Below are 18,829 nucleotides of genomic sequence, written 5' to 3'. Positions count from 1 at the left end.
AAAGAGTGGTTCTCAGCTGTGTGTCTCTACCATTTTGCATATGAAATAAGTCTAGATGCAAACACCATTGGAAGTTCAAAGTGGTCAAATGTATGAATAGGAATTTATAGAAAAATAAGCTTTCAATGGGATTATTAAGTAGTTTCTTATTCTTTAGAAAGTAGCTCTGTTATGTGTTTGACAGTGTACCAGGTGAAAATTGTTATAAATTTCAAGTAAATAAGAACTATTTTAGAATTTGGGTTAATAATTTTTATGGTCTCTGGATTAAAAAAAGTCTTACATTAAAACATGCCAGAAATATAAATGTAAAGCAAGAAAAATTATAATCTCACGCTCGTGTAAAAGGTGTCCTACAAAAATATTAATTTCTGCAAAATAACTTTCAGTCTCAAAATTTGCTAAAGCATTACAGCACTGTTTTCGTATGTGATCTTAGACTACTAAAAGCACTAAAGCAGTCATGTAACTGTACACTGAATATATAAGAATCATAATGTCAGATTGACTTTTCCTCTAGTTCACATCTTTGCTTTGTTCCTTTTTTAGAATATGCAAAAAGCCCTTGAAGTGAAAGCCAAATACGAACCGGACATGGTTGTCGGTGGCTATGCAGCCTTAATAAATTTGTGCTGTCGACATGATAATGTAGAAGAGGCAATGAACCTGAAAGAAAAAGTGTAAGTACACCGGCACTGAAACATGTCACAGAGATTTATGCTGATACACAGACCTTGTTGAATTAAGTAGGTTGAGTATTAACCCCCTCATCCATTTTTAATTAGTTTTCCCCACCAATGTATGTGCATTTAAAACAGTCATGGGTGTGGTTTTTTGAAACAAAAAATTTGCTTTGTGTAATTGAACATTAGAAGCAGCTACTTTGTGTGGTCAGTAATTTTTTTTTTAAATTTATTTTGAAAAAGGAAGTTCACTACGTAGGATGTGTTTTGTTTTTATTGTAAACATACATCATGTCTGAATTGAGGTTTGGCTTCATTTAAGGGGGAAAAAGGTACCTGTATTGTGTGTTTGAAAGCACCAGGAATGTGTTTAGAATGCGCTACACCTATGTTGTTTTTAGAATAGCAGAGTTTGGGTAATGCCATTTTAAGACTGTCAGCAAGCATTCTGCTTTAAATTTTTATATTCTGAGCTTTGTATCTTGGCTGTAAAAGTTAGCTCCCAGCTAAAACATGCTATGCATGACTTATCCTGGAGCAAATTCTTACAGATGATCCTTCTATTTGCTTCTGTCCTTTTTCCCGTGAAAGGCTCCTTTTGGTCTGATGCTACAGTGAATATAAAAAAAGTTACGTGCTACTTTCAGGTTCTCTCATATGCGCCCACAAAATACTTGCTTTGGTTTTACGGTAGGTTAGCAGGCAGGTGCTATTACACCTTGCTAGTGTTTGAAATTATGCGAAATGATTGAGCTGTGGATGTCAAGAAATTTGCCACTCTGCAAATAACAGTAGTGTGTTGATTTTGCCTGCACTACTGCTCTCACACAGTCACCGTAGTGAAACAGCAGTGGAGGAATTAACTTTTAATACTTACAGAGAAAAGAAAACAGACACGTAGCAGAAACTTCAAAGTAGTGGCCTTTAACTTGTTACCATAGGTGAATAGTTTAGTTTTCTTTATAAATATTTCTTTATATAGAATGTAGCCTTATTGCAGCCACATGGACTATGTTTTCTTCCCGGGCTTCTGAGAAATACCCTACTTTATGCAATAACTTCCAATTAATTAATTAAACAGTCTCTCTCCCTCTCAGAAACATAACCTTTGGCTTTTGAGCATGGGAAGGTGTGTAGATAATTTTTGAATCATGTTTTAATTGTGCATTTTTTAAATTCAATCAGATTTTTCCATTAAGTTTTATTATAATTTTAACTCTCGGTGCTGTTGTCATGTTATACAGTTATAAAAATAAATCTTTAAGCTGAATCCATAAAATGTGAACCTCTTTTGATCCAATTCTTAATGTTTTAATTTCTAGCTTCCCTAAGAATTCACCTGTTGCTCTTGACACTGGAAAGTACATAGCACTGGTAGAAGTCTTAGAAAAGCATGGTAGACTGGAAGGTAATCCATTTGCTTTCATTGTGTGTTTCTGCTATATAATAAAGGTATCTTGGCTCAAGAATAAAAATGTGAGTTGATATTAATGGTATATCATGTCCTGAAAAGTGCTTGAACATTTTGCATACAAATTTGCATGTGAATTCAACCAGAGATGCTTGGACAGTGCAGGCCATTAGTTTTAATGGATTGGCAAGCTTGTCATTTACATTTGCACAGCTCAGTGCTTTTTGCATTTCTGCAGCTAGTTTTTATTAGCATTGCTGTTTGGATTGAGTTTGAAGATCATGACTTATGGCACAAATTGCGTATGTGCCTAGACTAATGGCTTTGTTTTTGCTTAAGAAGGTCTGAAGGCTGAACATAAAACCTATAAACATAACCTTCTCATAAGAGCCAAGTACTGCAACAAATCATTTAACTTTTTATAAAGTATATATTTTTCTGTTACTATTCTTTTATGTGTTTGTTATTGAATTTTAGATTTAATCTGCAAACTGCCTGGAAATTTTGGCTTTTAATGAGTCTTTTGCAAACTGCCTATTTTGTATTTCTAGATGTTTGCATTAAGCTGTTAGCACTTTAATTTCTGTAATGTAGTCTAATATAATTCTGTAGTTTACATGATTTGGTTGATCTTTAAAAGAACTCTAGACTGTCATCAACTTTAAAAGGTAATTCTGAATATTGAGTTCTATGATTTTGTAGAACACCATAAAAGTGTGGTCCAAGCCTAGATACAAAATGTTATGGTTTTATGTAAAGCACTATACAATAAAATAAAAAAGCTAATGTAATTTTTTTCATGTAAGATCTTCCTTTGAAATTTGTCTTGACCTCTTATTAAGCTTATTGTTAAAAAAATAATAAATGAAGCTGATGTTTTCCATATCATAATAAATCAGATCATGACCACCTCTACATTAAGCAGTTTGAAAAGATGAGCTTGCTTTTAGGAGCATAAATGTTCCTCAGAAAATAAAATAATTCATAAGTGTAGCCAAATGTAAAGTGGTCAAAACATTCTGTCTATTCAATAATTAAGAACATTATAAAACATGATAAAAATGCACTTATTCCGTATACCAAAATGTTTGTTTCTGCCTTACTAATGAAGCTTAATGAACCTAATGTTTTAACATGCAGTCTGTTAGAAAGCTTTCATTGGCTCTCCTTGGCTAATTAGTATCGACACAGCAAACAGGCCCTATCGGTATCAGACCATTAGTCTGGCTGTATATACAGTGTAAACATATCTTTATTATCTGGCCTCGTGACAAGCCATCTGCTGAAGAAACAATGGAGTGATTTAGCAGATGTTAGCATTGAACGATAAAAGCATCCATTTAGTAGAATCTTGCAGCTATAGGGCAGACTGTACGGGGTTATGTGGTGCAGAGTGGGCACGCAGTTCCTATCTATAATTTGTAGTCAAAGTTGCAGCAAAATGATAAAACCATGCTATTGTGGATTTATAATTGTAGTCTCGTTTAGAAATGCAAGTAGTAATTAACTTGAAATCGGCATTATACACCAGAATTTACATTCCTGCTGGGTTTGAAATGCTGTTTTAATAGCAGTTTGTTTTCCCTACATGAAATTACCTAAGGGTCTTTTGTGTTGTTTCATTGTAGATGCTATTAACATTCTAACGGAGATGAAAGAGAAGGATGTTCCTATCTCAGGCAGAACAGTTGCATCTCTTTCCCGCATTCTTAATGCCGCTGCCACGCGAGGTGAAGTTGAAACAGTGAATCGGTTACACGAGACCATTGTGAACCTGGGCTTGGCAGAAAGTCCTGTCCTTCATTCCCCCCTGATTACCGTTCACCTTGAAAAGTAAGCTGTGTTTGGGCTTCAGATGAAACAAGTTGTGATATTTATTTGTGTTATATGACCTGTGTATGCTGCTCACATGCCTGTTTGGAAGCGCTCACGTGCGTAAGCGTGTACACGTGCACACACAACGCTAAGAACAGTAGTGAATGAATATGTTTTCCTAATTTAGCTACGTCTGTTTTCATCAGGCAGACATCATGTGTGGGAACAGCAGCTGTGTTTTATGGTCATATCAGAGATGAAGTGGCTATATGTTGGAATATGCTTATGAATTAGTTTGTTCTAAAGTCTGTTTGACAAGATAGCTATTCAGAGCATGATAGGTGTAGTCTCAGCTCTCGTGGTTAAGTGGTATGTGTTTTCCCATCAAAACAGCATTATTTTGCTGTGCCTTCCAATATATCTCAGGTGGGTTGAAGGGTAGTTGTTGAACACTGAAATATTTTTAATTCACATAATTCAAATAATTTGATATTATTGCCAATAGACTGCTATGTTGATGAATTTAAAATTCAAAGAACAAGCTGTCTGGCTTGTCTGTTATGCTTGGGAGGGTCTTGCCTATATATACTCTTAATACTATTTCTTAGAGAAAAGGAATTTTATACAGTCATTCTGTCAGGAAGTATCTGTAATTCCATGTGTTATGTTCCTTCACATAAATTTTCAGTATGAGGTGTAGAATATTTGAATTAATGTACATATAAACTATATAACAATTTCTTATTAAAATTAAGCAAAGGGTCTCTTTTCACTTCCTTTACTGTATGTACAATCCTTTTATTATTCTTTTCTGTGTCACTTATGTAGTTTCCTGGATTTTAAACTCTAGCAGCTAGAGTTGATTAATCAGTTTCTTTAGATTTGGTTCATGTAAATGAAATGTTATTTGTTTAAATATAATACCTATGAAATGAGTGAGTTTTTCATAATATCATGTAAGTCAGCCATGTAGAGGTTTCTTAGTTCTTGTAAGTACTCTGGGTGTGCAAGGTCTGTGTAACATTTTCTATATTGAAAATTCTTGTCAAGAAGATGTAACTCTTGGTTAGATGTATGTGCATTCTCTTCTAAAATTAGTATTTTAGTGTAATGGTCAACAATTAAGAATATAGTGTACATCTTTTCAGTCAGCAACTCTGCCTTGGTTACATCACAAGAAAAGGCAGATGTTTATGAAAATAATTTAACTGCAATCATATGTAACTAATGTGTCGCAAAAATATCTGATATGCTTTGCAGTGTGCAGTAAGAGCAGCTGCATTTTCCATAATTGCTTTATGTGCGTTGACGTGCAAGCTGTACCTGGTGCTGCTTGGGTTCTTTGCACTTGAGATGTAGTGTAGGATGATGTAGATAAAGATGTGATCATCTGTGGATGAAAAGCAGGACGGCAATAAGTGTTATTTTAATTTAATTCTATGTTCTTTTGGATTATAAATGTTTGGTAAAACATTCTGAAAAGTTTCTTTTTTAACAAAGGAAGAGACTTTTGATGAGACTAGATTAATAAAGGAGGAAGTAGTTCCAGACTGTGGAATTGTGTGGCTGCAAGTCATTGGCACTCACCTGTATAACTCTTACTACATTTCATATATACAAATCCAGTGCAAAATAAGCTCATTTCCTGTGGGTTTTTTGCTACCTTTTGGGTGGAGAGACTGATTCCTCTTCAATGGTAGACAAAAATGGGAAATTTTTTTCTGCATAATTTGCTTGGGAGGAATAACTGCATTTCACTAGGATTTTGCTCCTGTGTTGTTTTGGTTTGGTTTGGTTTTTTTTGAAAGTTATGAGCGACTGAAATACGTGTAATACGTGTTAGTCATTTCTTTCAGCAGTAGTGCTTACTGTTTGCCATCCTACAGCTCAAGTATCATGCTGAAATGCTGTCATTTCGCTGCAGGTCATCAACATACCTCTGAAATTAGCTCTGGGATATTTTTTAATGTTCCACAGCAGTGGTTTTGCTAGTTTTTTGTGTTCTTAATTTATTTCAAACTTTTTAGTTGCTTGTAAAGTAATCTATGATTTGCTTTTGAAGATTACAACAATCGTAGGTGTAAAATGTTTTCATCTGCTCCTTTTCTCCAGTCCTGAATATTCTGAAATTTTTAAGTCCTAGTGCATGTTAAACATGACAATTTGCAGCAGAACATGGAAAAGAAAATAATGTTGATGATGGATGCGTAACTTGACAAAAGCTAACAAAATCTAGTATTGTACATTTTGCCGTTAATATTTTGAGAAATATTTAACTGAAGTAACTAGAGAGAGAACTCAGACTTACCTTGGGGGTTTTTTGACCCTGAGTAAGGGGAACTACCCCCTGCTTTAAATTGTGTTGATTTTTATTTATGACCTTGACCAGTTTCTCAAGATGGGACAAACCACAATCTTGGTCTGTCATTCAAGGTGATAAACCTCCCCTGGACCATATGACAAAAATCCTAGTTTCTAAAATCTGCAAGGATGTAAAGAGCTTGTACTTTTTCTTACTTTTGAACTGGTTCTTCCAGCTGCTAATAATTAGAAAAGCTTGTGTTACCTTCATCACGTAAAAGTTCTTAAGATTTTAAGGTTTGTACTTTTGGCTTACATCCTCTAACAGCTCTCAGGGAAAACCTATTTGAACATGAACAGTTTTGCTGAAGAGGTTTTTGCAACTGTTCCTGTCCTATACAATATTGTATAATACCTATTTACAGGATGATAAATTGACAGATGAACTACTGTTGCTTTTTTTTCTTTCCTCCAAGAAAAATACACGAGCCAACTTTTTGTACAACTGAAAACAGGAATACATACCTTAAAACCTTGATATGGTTCGTGTTTTTTCATTAACATAGGTTTGTTTCTGTTCTCCTTGAATAATATCACCTTTGAGAAAAGAAACAAAACATTTTCAAATTTAAAATTTACTAATTCCCTATATCAGAAATGTTCTTAAGCAGAGGGAAGAAAATTTGCAGGTAAACTGTGAAAACATTGTTACAGACCATATGAACAAAGTATTTTGTAGTTTTAAGTCAGGAAACACAAACAGTTAATATCTGTATATTAAATGATCAAAATGCTATGGTTGGATTGTTTTTCTTTAAAATAGGTTAGTGTATTTTCATACAGTGTTGTCTGGTAAAGCATTGTTGGATTGTTTGTCATTAATCTTATATAAACCCATTTTGATTAGTTTCTTATGTAGTAGATAGAGCATGAATGCAGTGCCTTGACAATTTTTCTTCTGTTGTTTTCATGGAGTTAAATTCAGTTACGGTTTTGGTTGAGATCATTCAGTGGCACAAGTTATTTGACTTTTAAATGCACTTTTTAAAATAGGCATATTTTTAAACTAAGTGGTATTTTTAGTGGGGGAAAAATATCTCTAGTGGGGAGAGGTTTTTTTTCTAATTTTTAGCGGCTTTATTTCAAATATTTGTATTAAAACCCTTTACGTGTTGCAACGAAATTAGGGATGTTTGGCTCTCTTACTCCATTATTGCAATTAGGAATTTAGCATCATCAGTGCCAAAGGACAAAAGTGTCTCATTTGCCCTATGGGGACAGGACAGTGATAAGATGATTTTTCGTCAAGGATCATTGGGTCGTAATTAAGTTACATTCATGGCTATTGCTTTTTGAAGGATGATTGGTAAATGACAGGCTTCATGTGCTTGCTATGGACAGTGTTCACTAGGGTTTTTTCTCCTTCTGTCAGAAAATCCTGTTGAGTCTGATAATGTAAATGTGGCATTTTATTCTGAACAAAAGAGCAGGGAAATGAGCTATCTTGTCTAATCATTCAGTTGTTTAACACCGACTTCCAGTTTAGACTCAATTGGCTGGAAAGCACTTGACATGTGAAGTTAGTGCTGTTCCGAACGCATGTTTGAGTAAATTTTAAAGTAAGTGACAGCTAAATTGTACCTAGGGAAATTACAAAGCCTTCAACACAGTTAATTTTTTGGGGAGGATTAGTTGTAATTGCAACACCAGTCTCCTTGAAGATTCCTTAGTATAGCAGATGAACAGAAACACATTTAGCTCTATCAAGAGCCTGTTCTCTTTTAACAGAATAATTTTTGTAAAGCTGATTGCACCTTGCTGAATTGACTTCCCTCTACACTAACATCTGCTTCAGATTTGTAGAGAGGGATTTGTTTTACCAGGCTACCCTCCACCCCCACCCCAGAGAGTCCCTTTTTTCTTTCTACCTCTCTAGTGATTTCAGGTTTGAGAGCTTTTCAATCAGTAAACCCCTTAGGTAAATTGCCACTTCACTAAAGCTTTATGCATAATGTTGCAGCACTTCATTCCAATTAAAATCAATATTTGGAGTCTTATTTTTATCAGGCAGACTCTCTGGTTGGGAAAGTTGTTTATTACAAGTAAAAGGGTTAGATTTAGTGCTACATTCTTAAAGCAAGAGGAGAGTGGCTTGTGGAAATTAAAGGGGACTGACATATCCATGCACATTATAGCCAGTCCTGCTACAGTGCGTTCTGCAGAAACTCTTGACGTCTGAGTAACTTTGGCTCTTCAGATAGTTTTGTGTGATTAAAATTGCCCCCACAAATATTTTGTAAAATTGGACCCATAATATCTTGGGACTTTATAAACCTCCTAAACAGAAACCAAAAGAATCAAATAACTTGATATCTTAACCTGAGCATCAATTTAGCTGACAAATAGCCAAAGTAGGACTCTTCTGGGACTGCATAAGGGCCAAGCATAAGGTAGTGATGGCTGAGGCTCCTTCTGTCATTCAAAAATAACAGTATATGTTCTTTTTTAAAAGAACGAGTTTCAATGTGCCGGAAAAAATACACCTAATCTTTAAGTGGAACAGGTATTAGTCCTGAACAGATAGTATTTGTGAGTGACTTAAAGCTGTAGTAATCTGGCCAACTCAAAATGAAGTGTGGATCATCTATGTTCACATTTTAAATACTGTTTATTCCAAACCGACACCAGAAATCAGATTTTTCCAACATGGCTACGAGTGTATGGGCTTTATTACCTTTTTGACTTGATCCATATTAATTGAATAGTAATTTTGGACCAGGCTTTTAATGCAGTTTTTTGTGCAGTTCTATTTTTTTAAAGTTAGCCATAACAAGAAACTCACTAAAATGTTACCTCTACTTGAAATTTGAAGCCTACAGTGAGTTCCTGATTTTCGTTTTCTAACAGGACTGTAAAAACTACTTACAAAAGTAGCTGCTGGTACTTGGAATTAAATGCAGTTTGTGACAATTAAAAAATACTGCACGTTGTTGAACAAATTGTACAAATTCAAGTACCAGCATAAGCTTGATCATTTTTCCTTTGCAGTGGTGGTACAAACAATTTGTAGAGTCTGAACTTCCCTGTCATTTATTGTTTTATATTTGTCTCGTGCCAGTTTTAGCAGTGTATCTGTTTTATAAACCCTGTCTTCTAGTAAGCTGTGGGTGACTGGTTGGTTGATGAAATGCAACTAACCCAATATATCTGATTTTGATAGATTCAAAACAATTGTGTGTAAATCAGTGTGTATGATACCGACCTCCTTAAATGCAGACTTATTCAGCCTCTCTGAGCAGTAAGTACCATTAACAAGGACAATATTTCCATTTTTGTTGTCTCAGTTCTTCGCTGACCTTTTTTTTCTGTATGTGCAGTATTGCCTTCAGAAGTATACATTTAGAGACTAGAAAGCTGTTAGTATTACTGTTTGAATGACATTCCAATTAGTTATTCATTTATTGATAGCTTTGACCTAAAAACAGTCACTTTGATCCTCTAGGAATGCAGCCGAGACAATACTATGGCTGTTTGAGCATCAGTTTGAAAAGCTAGATTTATCACTGAAAACTTTAATTTAAATGTGTAAATGTTGTTGTGCCTCCCTAGAAATTGAGTAGTTTTCTGTAAAACTGGGTTTTTTTAGATGTTAACTGAACTTGCATCTAAAGCAGAAGAAAAATACTGATTACATAAATCTTTATATCTGACTATGGTAACTACCATAGTATTTCTCTTTTATGACAGTAATCTAGCCTGAAACATCTACTTGCAGTTTTGAAATTAACCTGTAATTTAGTCTTCACCCCAAATGACAAAAATTCAAATGACTCCATGGGGTGCCAGAAGATGCACTGTAAACAGGGCTCAGTAAGGGGGATAAGGTAGAAATCCATCATCTTAGGTTCTTTTTAAGAATGCCAGTATTTCTGAACAAAATTAATTCTTCCTGTGTTTTACTCTTAAAAATTTTTGAAATACTAGCCTAGATTGTGGAAGTAGTACGTAGTAGTCTAGATAGTTCATTCTTTGAAAAAAGCAAAATCTGTGCTGCACAAGAAATGTGATGTGAGGAGAGGACATCTGAATTGGGCTTGTTTAACAATAATATCTTATTTCAATAAGGTTCTGTTGATCAATAATAAAGTTGCTTCAGGAATGTTAAATCATTATTTAGTTTTATTATAGCCTTCAGCTGCTGCTGTAAAGTGATATTTAAAAAAAAGATTTCTTTTTTTCCTTTGTAAGACTCTTGAAATCTAAAATGCAGTCTTACTGACTGTTTGGCTACTTACTACATTTTTGTGTGTGTGATTTCAGTTTGTTTCAGTTTAAACCTTCCCCTTCAAAGAATAACTTCACATGTTTTTACCAGTGGTTGTCCTCTGTTGTTTTAGGTGGATTTTTTTTGTTTTATTTCGTTTTGGTTTTGATTTGGTTGTAATCCTTTGAAGAATAGTCTACAGTAGATGATTAAGTACTGTCAGTTGCACAGTATAGAACATTAATTCATATTTGTTGTTAAAAGTTCCAGATGTGATTGTTTCTATGACTTTTCAGTTTTGCATTTTAACTGTGTACACTTCTGAAGGTGTTAATAATGTATACATACAGTAAAATTCAGCAAAGGATTGGGGTATCAAAAATGGAACTATTACGTGTTACTTGCATTTGCTGCTCAAAGGCTCCTGAGTAAGTGCATTTAAGGAAGTCAGCATGTTCTGCACTAATTTACTAGTACATGGATATATACTGTGACGTGGTTAGGCCAGCATAAAATACACTTTGATATCTTAATGTATTGTTGAATTAATTGCAAAAATTATACTTTTAGCAGAAAATATCCACTGCACTCTGACCTTCCTATAGAATGGAAAAATGCTAGCCCTTCCATTGTGTTGAAATGGAAGTCATCAGATGATTTATATCCAGTCTGTTAAGGCATAGAACAAGTATAAAGTGATCTAAAGAGCTGTGGTTATCTTAGTTAATTCTGGAGATCTGTATTGAAACAATAATGCTGTGGAAAAATTGTAAAGAACTTAGAAATTGAAAATGTCTAAACAGGGATATTTGGATGTAATATAGCGTGCACAGTACTACAAGCAAGAAAAATAGAACTCTGAAACAAAAAGTGAAATTTCCATGAAATTTGGGTTTAGTCAAGATAGTACCTAGCAGAGCTTAAGAATATTACTTCAAAAATAAAGTGTGTCTAATGATGAGACCATTTACACCTTTGTAGTGAACAGTGGTCATGCAATCAAAAATTATCTAGTCAAGGGGGAGAATACACACTTGAATTATATAGAGACTGCTAAATGAATTTTCTATGAAATTTTAAAGTGGCTTCAACATGTGTTACTTCTGCTCAGAATGTTTGTTTTTATTCTTGTTTTGTTTTATTCCACAAGGGATGACATGCCTGCAGCTCTGGAAGCTTTAATCAACTGTTATAAGAAGTATGGTAAAATTCTTCAACTTCATAACATCTACTGTAGACTGGTAGAAAAAGGAGATGCTGATCTTCTACAAAAGGGTTAGTTTCATGTGGTCAAATGCTGTCTGCTTGTATGAAGTGTTTTCTGGAGGCTTTTCTTCCAGGACTTGTGTATAATTTCTTTCAACTGAAAGAAAAAAATTGTTTGTATTTTCATGTATAACTTTAAAGCACTTAAATGATGCCTACGTTCTTCAGATTAAGAAATTGATTATAATTTTAAATATAGAACAACTCTGATGTTTGTATAATACGGCATTGAAGCAACGTATCTGTTTTTCAAATAGTTGTGCATTTCAGAAACCTAATATCCTCATTTTCTATGAACAGAGGGTGCCAGTATATAGTCTTGTCTGTTTTGTTGAATGTAGTTCAAAATGTAGTGCAGGTAATCAAAAGCATTTTTAATATGCTCAAGCACAAAGCTTCAACAAATTGTGTCATATGTTGTAATCATTCCGTATGTTTCAAAATTTATCTTCCTATAGCTTATTCTTGGAGTTTTTTGAGGCTTGGAAAATATTGGTATTAGGAATGTCTGACATAAATATTAAAATGCATCAATATGTTTAGTAAATTAACGAGGTTTATTTTCTCTTTAGTTTCAGATTTTATAAGCAGAGAATATGGTGACATGATGGCTCTTTATGATCTCTTCTTTGCCTTCTTGCAAACAGGAAAATACAAAGAGGCCAGGAAGGTCATTGAGGTGGGATTTTAACTATAGTACTCTAATCGTGCAGCTATTTAGACTCTTAATTAGAAACATTTAAAGTTTTTAACCTTTAATTAGACTTGTTCTGATTCATGTTAATAGAATTCAATTCCAATAATAAAAAAACCTCGGCCAGCTTTATTTTGTATAATTACAGTTCAGAAGAGAGACAGTCGTCTTGTATGTTGAAATTGTTTCCTCACTTTTTCAAATTTGCTCTTATATATCAAAATGATATTTGCATATTAAATATCGGATTGTGGAACAATTAAATTAAACCGGCATTCCTGGGTGTAAAGTTGCTAATCCTCTTTCCGAAGGAATTCTTTGTTCTTAAAAGCACTGGAATTTAATTTGCTGCAGACCATGCTCAGATTTATTTGTAATGCTTGTCTACAAGTTAATCAGCCAAACAAGTGCTGTCTGCTACTGTTTGGCATTTAATTTAGCATTTCTTCTCTCTCTCCCTTTTTCAGGATAGTAAGCAGCTTATAGGAAGTGGTAGGTGACAAACTTGGTCTATTTAGGATTAGTATATTTTATCTAGACTTGATTGAAATTGTGCTTACTGAAATTGATAAGTCAAAGGGGCAGCTGCAGAGTCTGCCCAGATTATGATTATTTTTATTCTTAACACAGTTGTATGTTTTTAAAATGCTGCATAAGTTTTCCAGCTAATGTATGGGAGGAGGCATCTTGCAGAAAAAGTAATACTTTGTCCTCAACGTTTTTGTATTTTGTGCATACACAACTCTTCTTGTCTTTTCTTTCCTAAGACAAAGAATGCTTGTTCTCCTAATTCCCCTTAGAGTATTTGAAATACCAGTTATCCCTACTTGAATTGTCTAATAGAATTCTAGCATTTGAAAAATCTTAACTGAAGATCTACTTGTTTGTCTGTGGTGGAACAATACTGTCCTGCTGTGGCTGAAGGGAAACTGCTAAGCACAGTGCTGAAGCATTGATATTTCTCTTCTGAGAGGGTTTTTTGGAGCACAAAAATCTCATAATACACAAGAAGGAAAAAAATATCAGTATCTGACAGTAGATGATACTGAGGAGTTGAGTTCTTTTTGCAGTGATTAAAGCATATAGGAGGTAAAAGGATAAAATCTGAGATTTGGAAGTAAAATTAAAGCTAAATGAGTAAAACTAACTTCATGTGATTTAGCAGCTCTTTCTTTGATACTGGCATTTAATTTCTCAAAATTTATATTGGTGTCTGGAGCTCAGTAATCATGAATAGGAAAGTAAGGAAGTTATAAAATTCGTGGGGCTTTGAAACTTTTGTCATTTTCTTAATAGCTACCAAAATATCTTTGCAGGTATTCAGTATTTGGTAATGGATCATAAGTTTTAGTAACCACAGATGCTTAAGCATCAAATACCTGGAGATTAAATGGAAGTTTTCCTGCCTTTTAAGCTATTTAAAGTAGGTTTTCTTACTTTTACCTAACTTCTATGAGGTATGAATTATAGCTTTGTATATGCTGTTGAGGAAAAACTGTTTTAAAATCTGGAATTATTAGTAGTATAGGAATTTAGCTAGGAATAGTATGAATGTATTTTACCAGTGGATAAAGTGGCACAAATCGATTACTATATGATGCATTATATTTTCAATATGGTTGTGTTACATAACAATATGTTATGTATTTTCAAAGCAGTTTTTTTTCACAAGAGGAGGGTAGAAATCTTAAAATTGATATTTGCTGAAGAAGGAAATTTTATTGTTTTAAACCTTAGGGAAGTTCCTATTTGCTTTTTTTTTCGTTGGGAATTCAAAGCCCTAATCAGTGTAATGTGGAAGATGGAGTAGTGGGTGTATGTGTATCCTTTTCTCTAGTCCAGTGGGGTTTGTGACTAAATTACTTCTCTTGATGGTCATCTCAGATAGTTTTTCTATTTTCTTTGCTTATGAAATAAGCTTTTCAGATGCTGTTGCATAGCTTACCTTTTAGCATGTACTTTCATCAAATATTGCTGATTATGGCGGTCACTTGGTTTTAATGATATTGTTTGTTTTGAAAGTGTCTGCGGAATTAATGAAGAGTATCTACAAGGGTAGTAATGAAGCTGGAAAAAATTTCCTTAGGAGCTAAGGATATGAAAACCTTAAAGGATATGGTTGCTTAAATGGAGTGTTACTCACTGGAGACCACTGCCTCTGCTTGCTCTGACTATTTTTAGAAATCAGAGGTACTTGAGGCGGTTATGTGGAATTTAGTGACAAGTGCTGCTTTGAAAAACTTGAAACTCAAAGCCCTAGCAATGAGAAAATAACTCTTAAATCTCAGATCTTTGGTAAAATGTGAGCGGGTGGCAATACTGGGAAAGAAAGAAGGGTAAGATTTGAGTGAGATTATAAAAATCAGATCAGAGTTGTGTATGTTCCGTTATCTGGTCACAAATGTATTGTGAATGCGTATATATAAACTTGTGTTTCGGGATATAGTAAGAAAGCTGAAAGCTTTGGAGCTCATCTCCTTGCTGGAAGAAGAGCAAGACTAAGTGGAGAATGATAGTATAAAAGAAGGAAAGGGGAATAGAAAGGAGATGAGACAAAGAATGCATCTGACCAGTGCTAGAACAACCAGACTGAAGCATGTAGTAGTTTGGCAGTGCAAGTCTCTTCTGAAGCAATGCTAACTGGAAGAGAAGCTGTGATTGAGAAGACTGGGGGGGGGAAATGCAGTTTCTGAGGCATCACAGAGTTTGTATGATAGTGCTGCTGGACTGCCTTGTTAAGCTTTTGAAAGTCTGTGCTCTCAGAGGCAATGGCTCCAAATAAGGTAGCCTTGGCTGCTCTGTGAAATGTAAGTCTGTTTTATTCTAGTTGTGCCTGGAGATTCCTGAGCCCTCGAAGTCACGCTGTGGTAGATGGATGTGCTGGTAGATGCTATTTTGCTTTACACTTGAAACAAGTTCTACCACTGGGTGCTGTAGTACATCAATGCATGATTTAGTCTTCTTAAATGCAATTCAACTGATAAGTAAGCTTTTGTCTTGAGTCCGTCAAAGATGATCCTGTCAAAACAAAGTTGGCACATCTATCTGTCTTACCACAAGGTCACATACTAACTTGCTTTCTCTTGGATTGGCATAGTATGACTTCTGTGTCATCAAATCTAGCCCTGGCTACTTAGGATTTTTCCCTTGCTTGGAAAGGCAGCTTAATTGCCTTTTGTCCTTGAATTTTTTTTTTCATTAAAAAAAAAGAAACAGACAAAAAACCCAAGTCAATATGTTTTGACTTTAACTAAAATAAACTACATTAAAACTAATGTAGGCTAAAAGAAAGGGATATGGATTTTCAGTGAATGGGATTAAGGGAAAAGTACCTTCTAGAAAAATATTTGCTTTGCCTGAATGTTGTCTTACTTCAAAAGTGTTTAATCAAATTTCCTCCTGGAGAGAGATCTTGTGTAATTATTTTTTGCTCCAGGTAGTAGATCAGAGAATCTACAATTGCTTGCCCTAGTATTCTTTATGTCTGCTGTATAAATGATAAGAGAATTTTCTAGAGCCTAGTCCCCCAGATCTCTCCAATCTTACCTGTTGGCAGTACTGGACAATTGAAAATCCCTTGTGGTTACTCAGTTATTGACTGTCACTTTATTAACCTAATAGAGCTCGTGGTTAAGAGCTGTACTAATTTGAAGGTCATCCAGGCAAGTAGGAATGAAGAAGTAAATGTTACACCACCTTAGGGGAATTTGTTTACTCTCCCTGTCATCTGTTACTTTGTTCTATTGTTTTCATGCTGCGGGGAGGTTTAAAGATTTCACTACCTGAAGTAGTTAAAGTACACTTGATGTCCGTCATTTTCATTCAATTTTAATTTTTTTTTAATCTCTGAGTTTTGCACCAAGATCTCGTATTTGCAGCTGTGTTACATGCATGATGGTTGAATACATTTCGATTTGACCTTTTTTCTTCATTTATTCATGCTGGTTGCAGCTATTAAAATACTTGCTTAATCTATGTATAATGAAGCCCATGTCCGCTCTTGACCCTTTCTGGTAGAGTTAGAACATTTATATATCGTTCACTGCTGTAACAGTCTTGCAGCAGAGGTTCAAGCAAGCTCGTCTATAAATCTGCTTAGCAGAAGTCTAAACCATGTTTTCATGGAGTAGAAATGAACACTGCACACCTGTTACTAAATATGCAAGGTTTAAAACTGGTGTTAAATCCATTTCTGCACTGCATTGATAAAATCATTGCACTTTATATGAAGTTTCATTGCACAGCAAAATACTTCACCAAATAAGGCCCACATTCAGAAAAATAACAGGTTACTTGGATTTTTGGTTGAGTGCTTATGGACTCCTCCAGTAGGAACTATGGGTTGGTAGCAGTGTTGGACTGCCTTTGTGTTATCTGAGAGATAACTTCTTGAAATCTTTCCAGATCAAATCACATCAGCTGTTAAATTAACGGCTGTTAATTTGTTACTTCAGTGAAAGAGTAAAAGCTCTCGTTTCTGCTCTGGTTTTGGTTTTACTGGAAATGAAGGCTAAGAGGATTACTGTATTTGGAATATAGGGAAAGATCTCAGAACTGTATGGCAAAATTTTTCAGATCAACCTGTACAGTTTGCTACCACTAGAGGAACCTGCCTTGAAAATGTCAAGGGATAGTGCATGGCTTCAGAATTCTTTTAACCAGATTTTAATTAAGTGTGATACTATCTTCATCTTCTGCTCTCATATTAAATATGTCATTTATATTTAATAGTTAAATATATCATACCATATCCCACATATCTCAAGACATTTATGTGAAGAATTGAGGGACAAATGTGAAATAGTTCAATGAAATGTGTTCCGATGTGAATAAATGCAGGAAAAGGCATTTGCTGCTGAAATCTGAGGCCTGACAAAAGGACTGGTTTGGGTGAGTATAGTGTACAGGAATATATCTATCAACAGATGTCAGGTTAATTTAGGAGGTAAATAGATTTAAGCAAAGAATTGTGACATCCACTGTCAGCAGACCTCAAGATACCAGTTGCCATTGGATTTAATCTACCATAAAAACAATGAGAATATTTCTACTTGATATTGAGAGATTACAACCTTCTTTCATCCAGATTGCTTTTTTTAAGAGTCTACATCATAAAATTGAGTCTTGCTGCTTTTATGCTGGAGATAAACTATCAGTAGAAGATGCTTTCTTGATTTGTGACAGCAGGATTTAGGGGGGGGGTGTTTATGTGTAATTTAATGATGGTTATATCTGGTGTCTGAATTTACCTACAAAGACTTATTTTTGGTCCTGTTGAGAAAAGAGTGGAGATGATTAAAACAAAATTTAAATGTTTGTGTAACAGTGGTCTGAGATTTAGGGATAGTTTGTAGGGGGTGTAATAGCTTTTATTAGAGTAACTTGTATACAACTGAGAGGGAGGGGAAAGGCTGAAGAGCTTTTAGGCATACAAGCCCTATAATTACAAGAAAAAAAATTTTTTTTTCTTATTATTGAGTCCTGGAACTCCAAGAAAAGCATTACTTCTCATTCTGAAACTGGACTCCAATAGAGTTAGTCATTAGTGAACTTGGATTTTGTGTCCATGCACGTATGTGGGTTAATTAAAAAAAAGGGTGCTTACTAGTTCAGTGCACGTTATTTAGAAGTTCTTAAGTATTGCTCTCTTCATGAAAAGGAATATGTTTCAAATAAGTAAATTTGGTAAAGGAAATGACTACTGAAAAAATTCCTTCCAAAAAGAGTGAGAGTAATATCTTCAGAATGTGGGATCATGGCAAGAGCTGTGCTTCTTTTCTTAGCTCCAGGGACTTTTTGTTAGAAGGAAGAGGTTTATAATGCTTTTTTCTTTCATCATACAACATAAAACCACATTTCAAGGCCAAGTGCAAATTTTTGCTCTGTTTTGAGTCTAGGATATTCTTGATGATTTTGTTTTGAGCAGGGTTTTTGCATGTTTTTTATGTCACCTTTTCTTCCAGTGTGATTATTGTTGTGAAGATCTCTTATTGCCTAATAATAATACTTCACTACCTAATTTATCTTGGAAATCTTACTGGTAAATGTAGAACATTCCAGTAGTGATTAAACATACATCAATTCCAGTTGTCATCAGTAATGATTAAGTTGTAAAACTCTTTCCTATTTTTATTTTATTAGTTTTGGAAAATAATCGAGTTGCCCTACATTTTTCTTAAGGTTTGCCTAACATAAAGTAGCACATATGTCTCTTTCAAGTGAAATAAATTAAGTCATGAGTATTTACTCAACAGATACTAATGGTATTGGTAAAGTCAATGAACTGTGAAGCTGACAGAAGTTTTGAGGCAAATACATACTTCAGGAAAAAACACCACAAACAAACAGTAAAAGCTTTCCCAGTGGAGACTGTAAGCTTGGTATTTTCTTTTTGT

The 18,829-nt window shown here is 34.5% G+C and overlaps 1 protein-coding gene across 2 annotated transcripts in view; it reads left to right on the top strand.

The window, feature by feature from the left end:
- The window catches only part of LRPPRC (leucine rich pentatricopeptide repeat containing), an 87,309-nt gene that overhangs the window by 36,481 nt on the left and 31,999 nt on the right, over positions 1 to 18,829 (top strand). For both annotated transcript variants that reach the window (XM_027723417.2, XM_039386965.1), the window contains exons 21-25: positions 550 to 680; positions 2,006 to 2,091; positions 3,723 to 3,927; positions 11,625 to 11,749; positions 12,313 to 12,419. In XM_027723417.2, coding sequence (XP_027579218.2) covers positions 550 to 680; positions 2,006 to 2,091; positions 3,723 to 3,927; positions 11,625 to 11,749; positions 12,313 to 12,419 — 654 coding nt within the window. The remainder of the gene's footprint in view (positions 1 to 549; positions 681 to 2,005; positions 2,092 to 3,722; positions 3,928 to 11,624; positions 11,750 to 12,312; positions 12,420 to 18,829) is intronic.

This window comes from Pipra filicauda, unplaced genomic scaffold, assembly GCF_003945595.2.
Source record: "Pipra filicauda isolate LSUMZ 115617 unplaced genomic scaffold, ASM394559v2 scaffold51_size4534324_pilon, whole genome shotgun sequence".
Taxonomy (NCBI): Eukaryota; Metazoa; Chordata; class Aves; order Passeriformes; family Pipridae; genus Pipra; species Pipra filicauda.
Note: the sequence above shows the minus strand (reverse complement) of the source record. Positions and strands in the feature narration are given on the sequence as shown.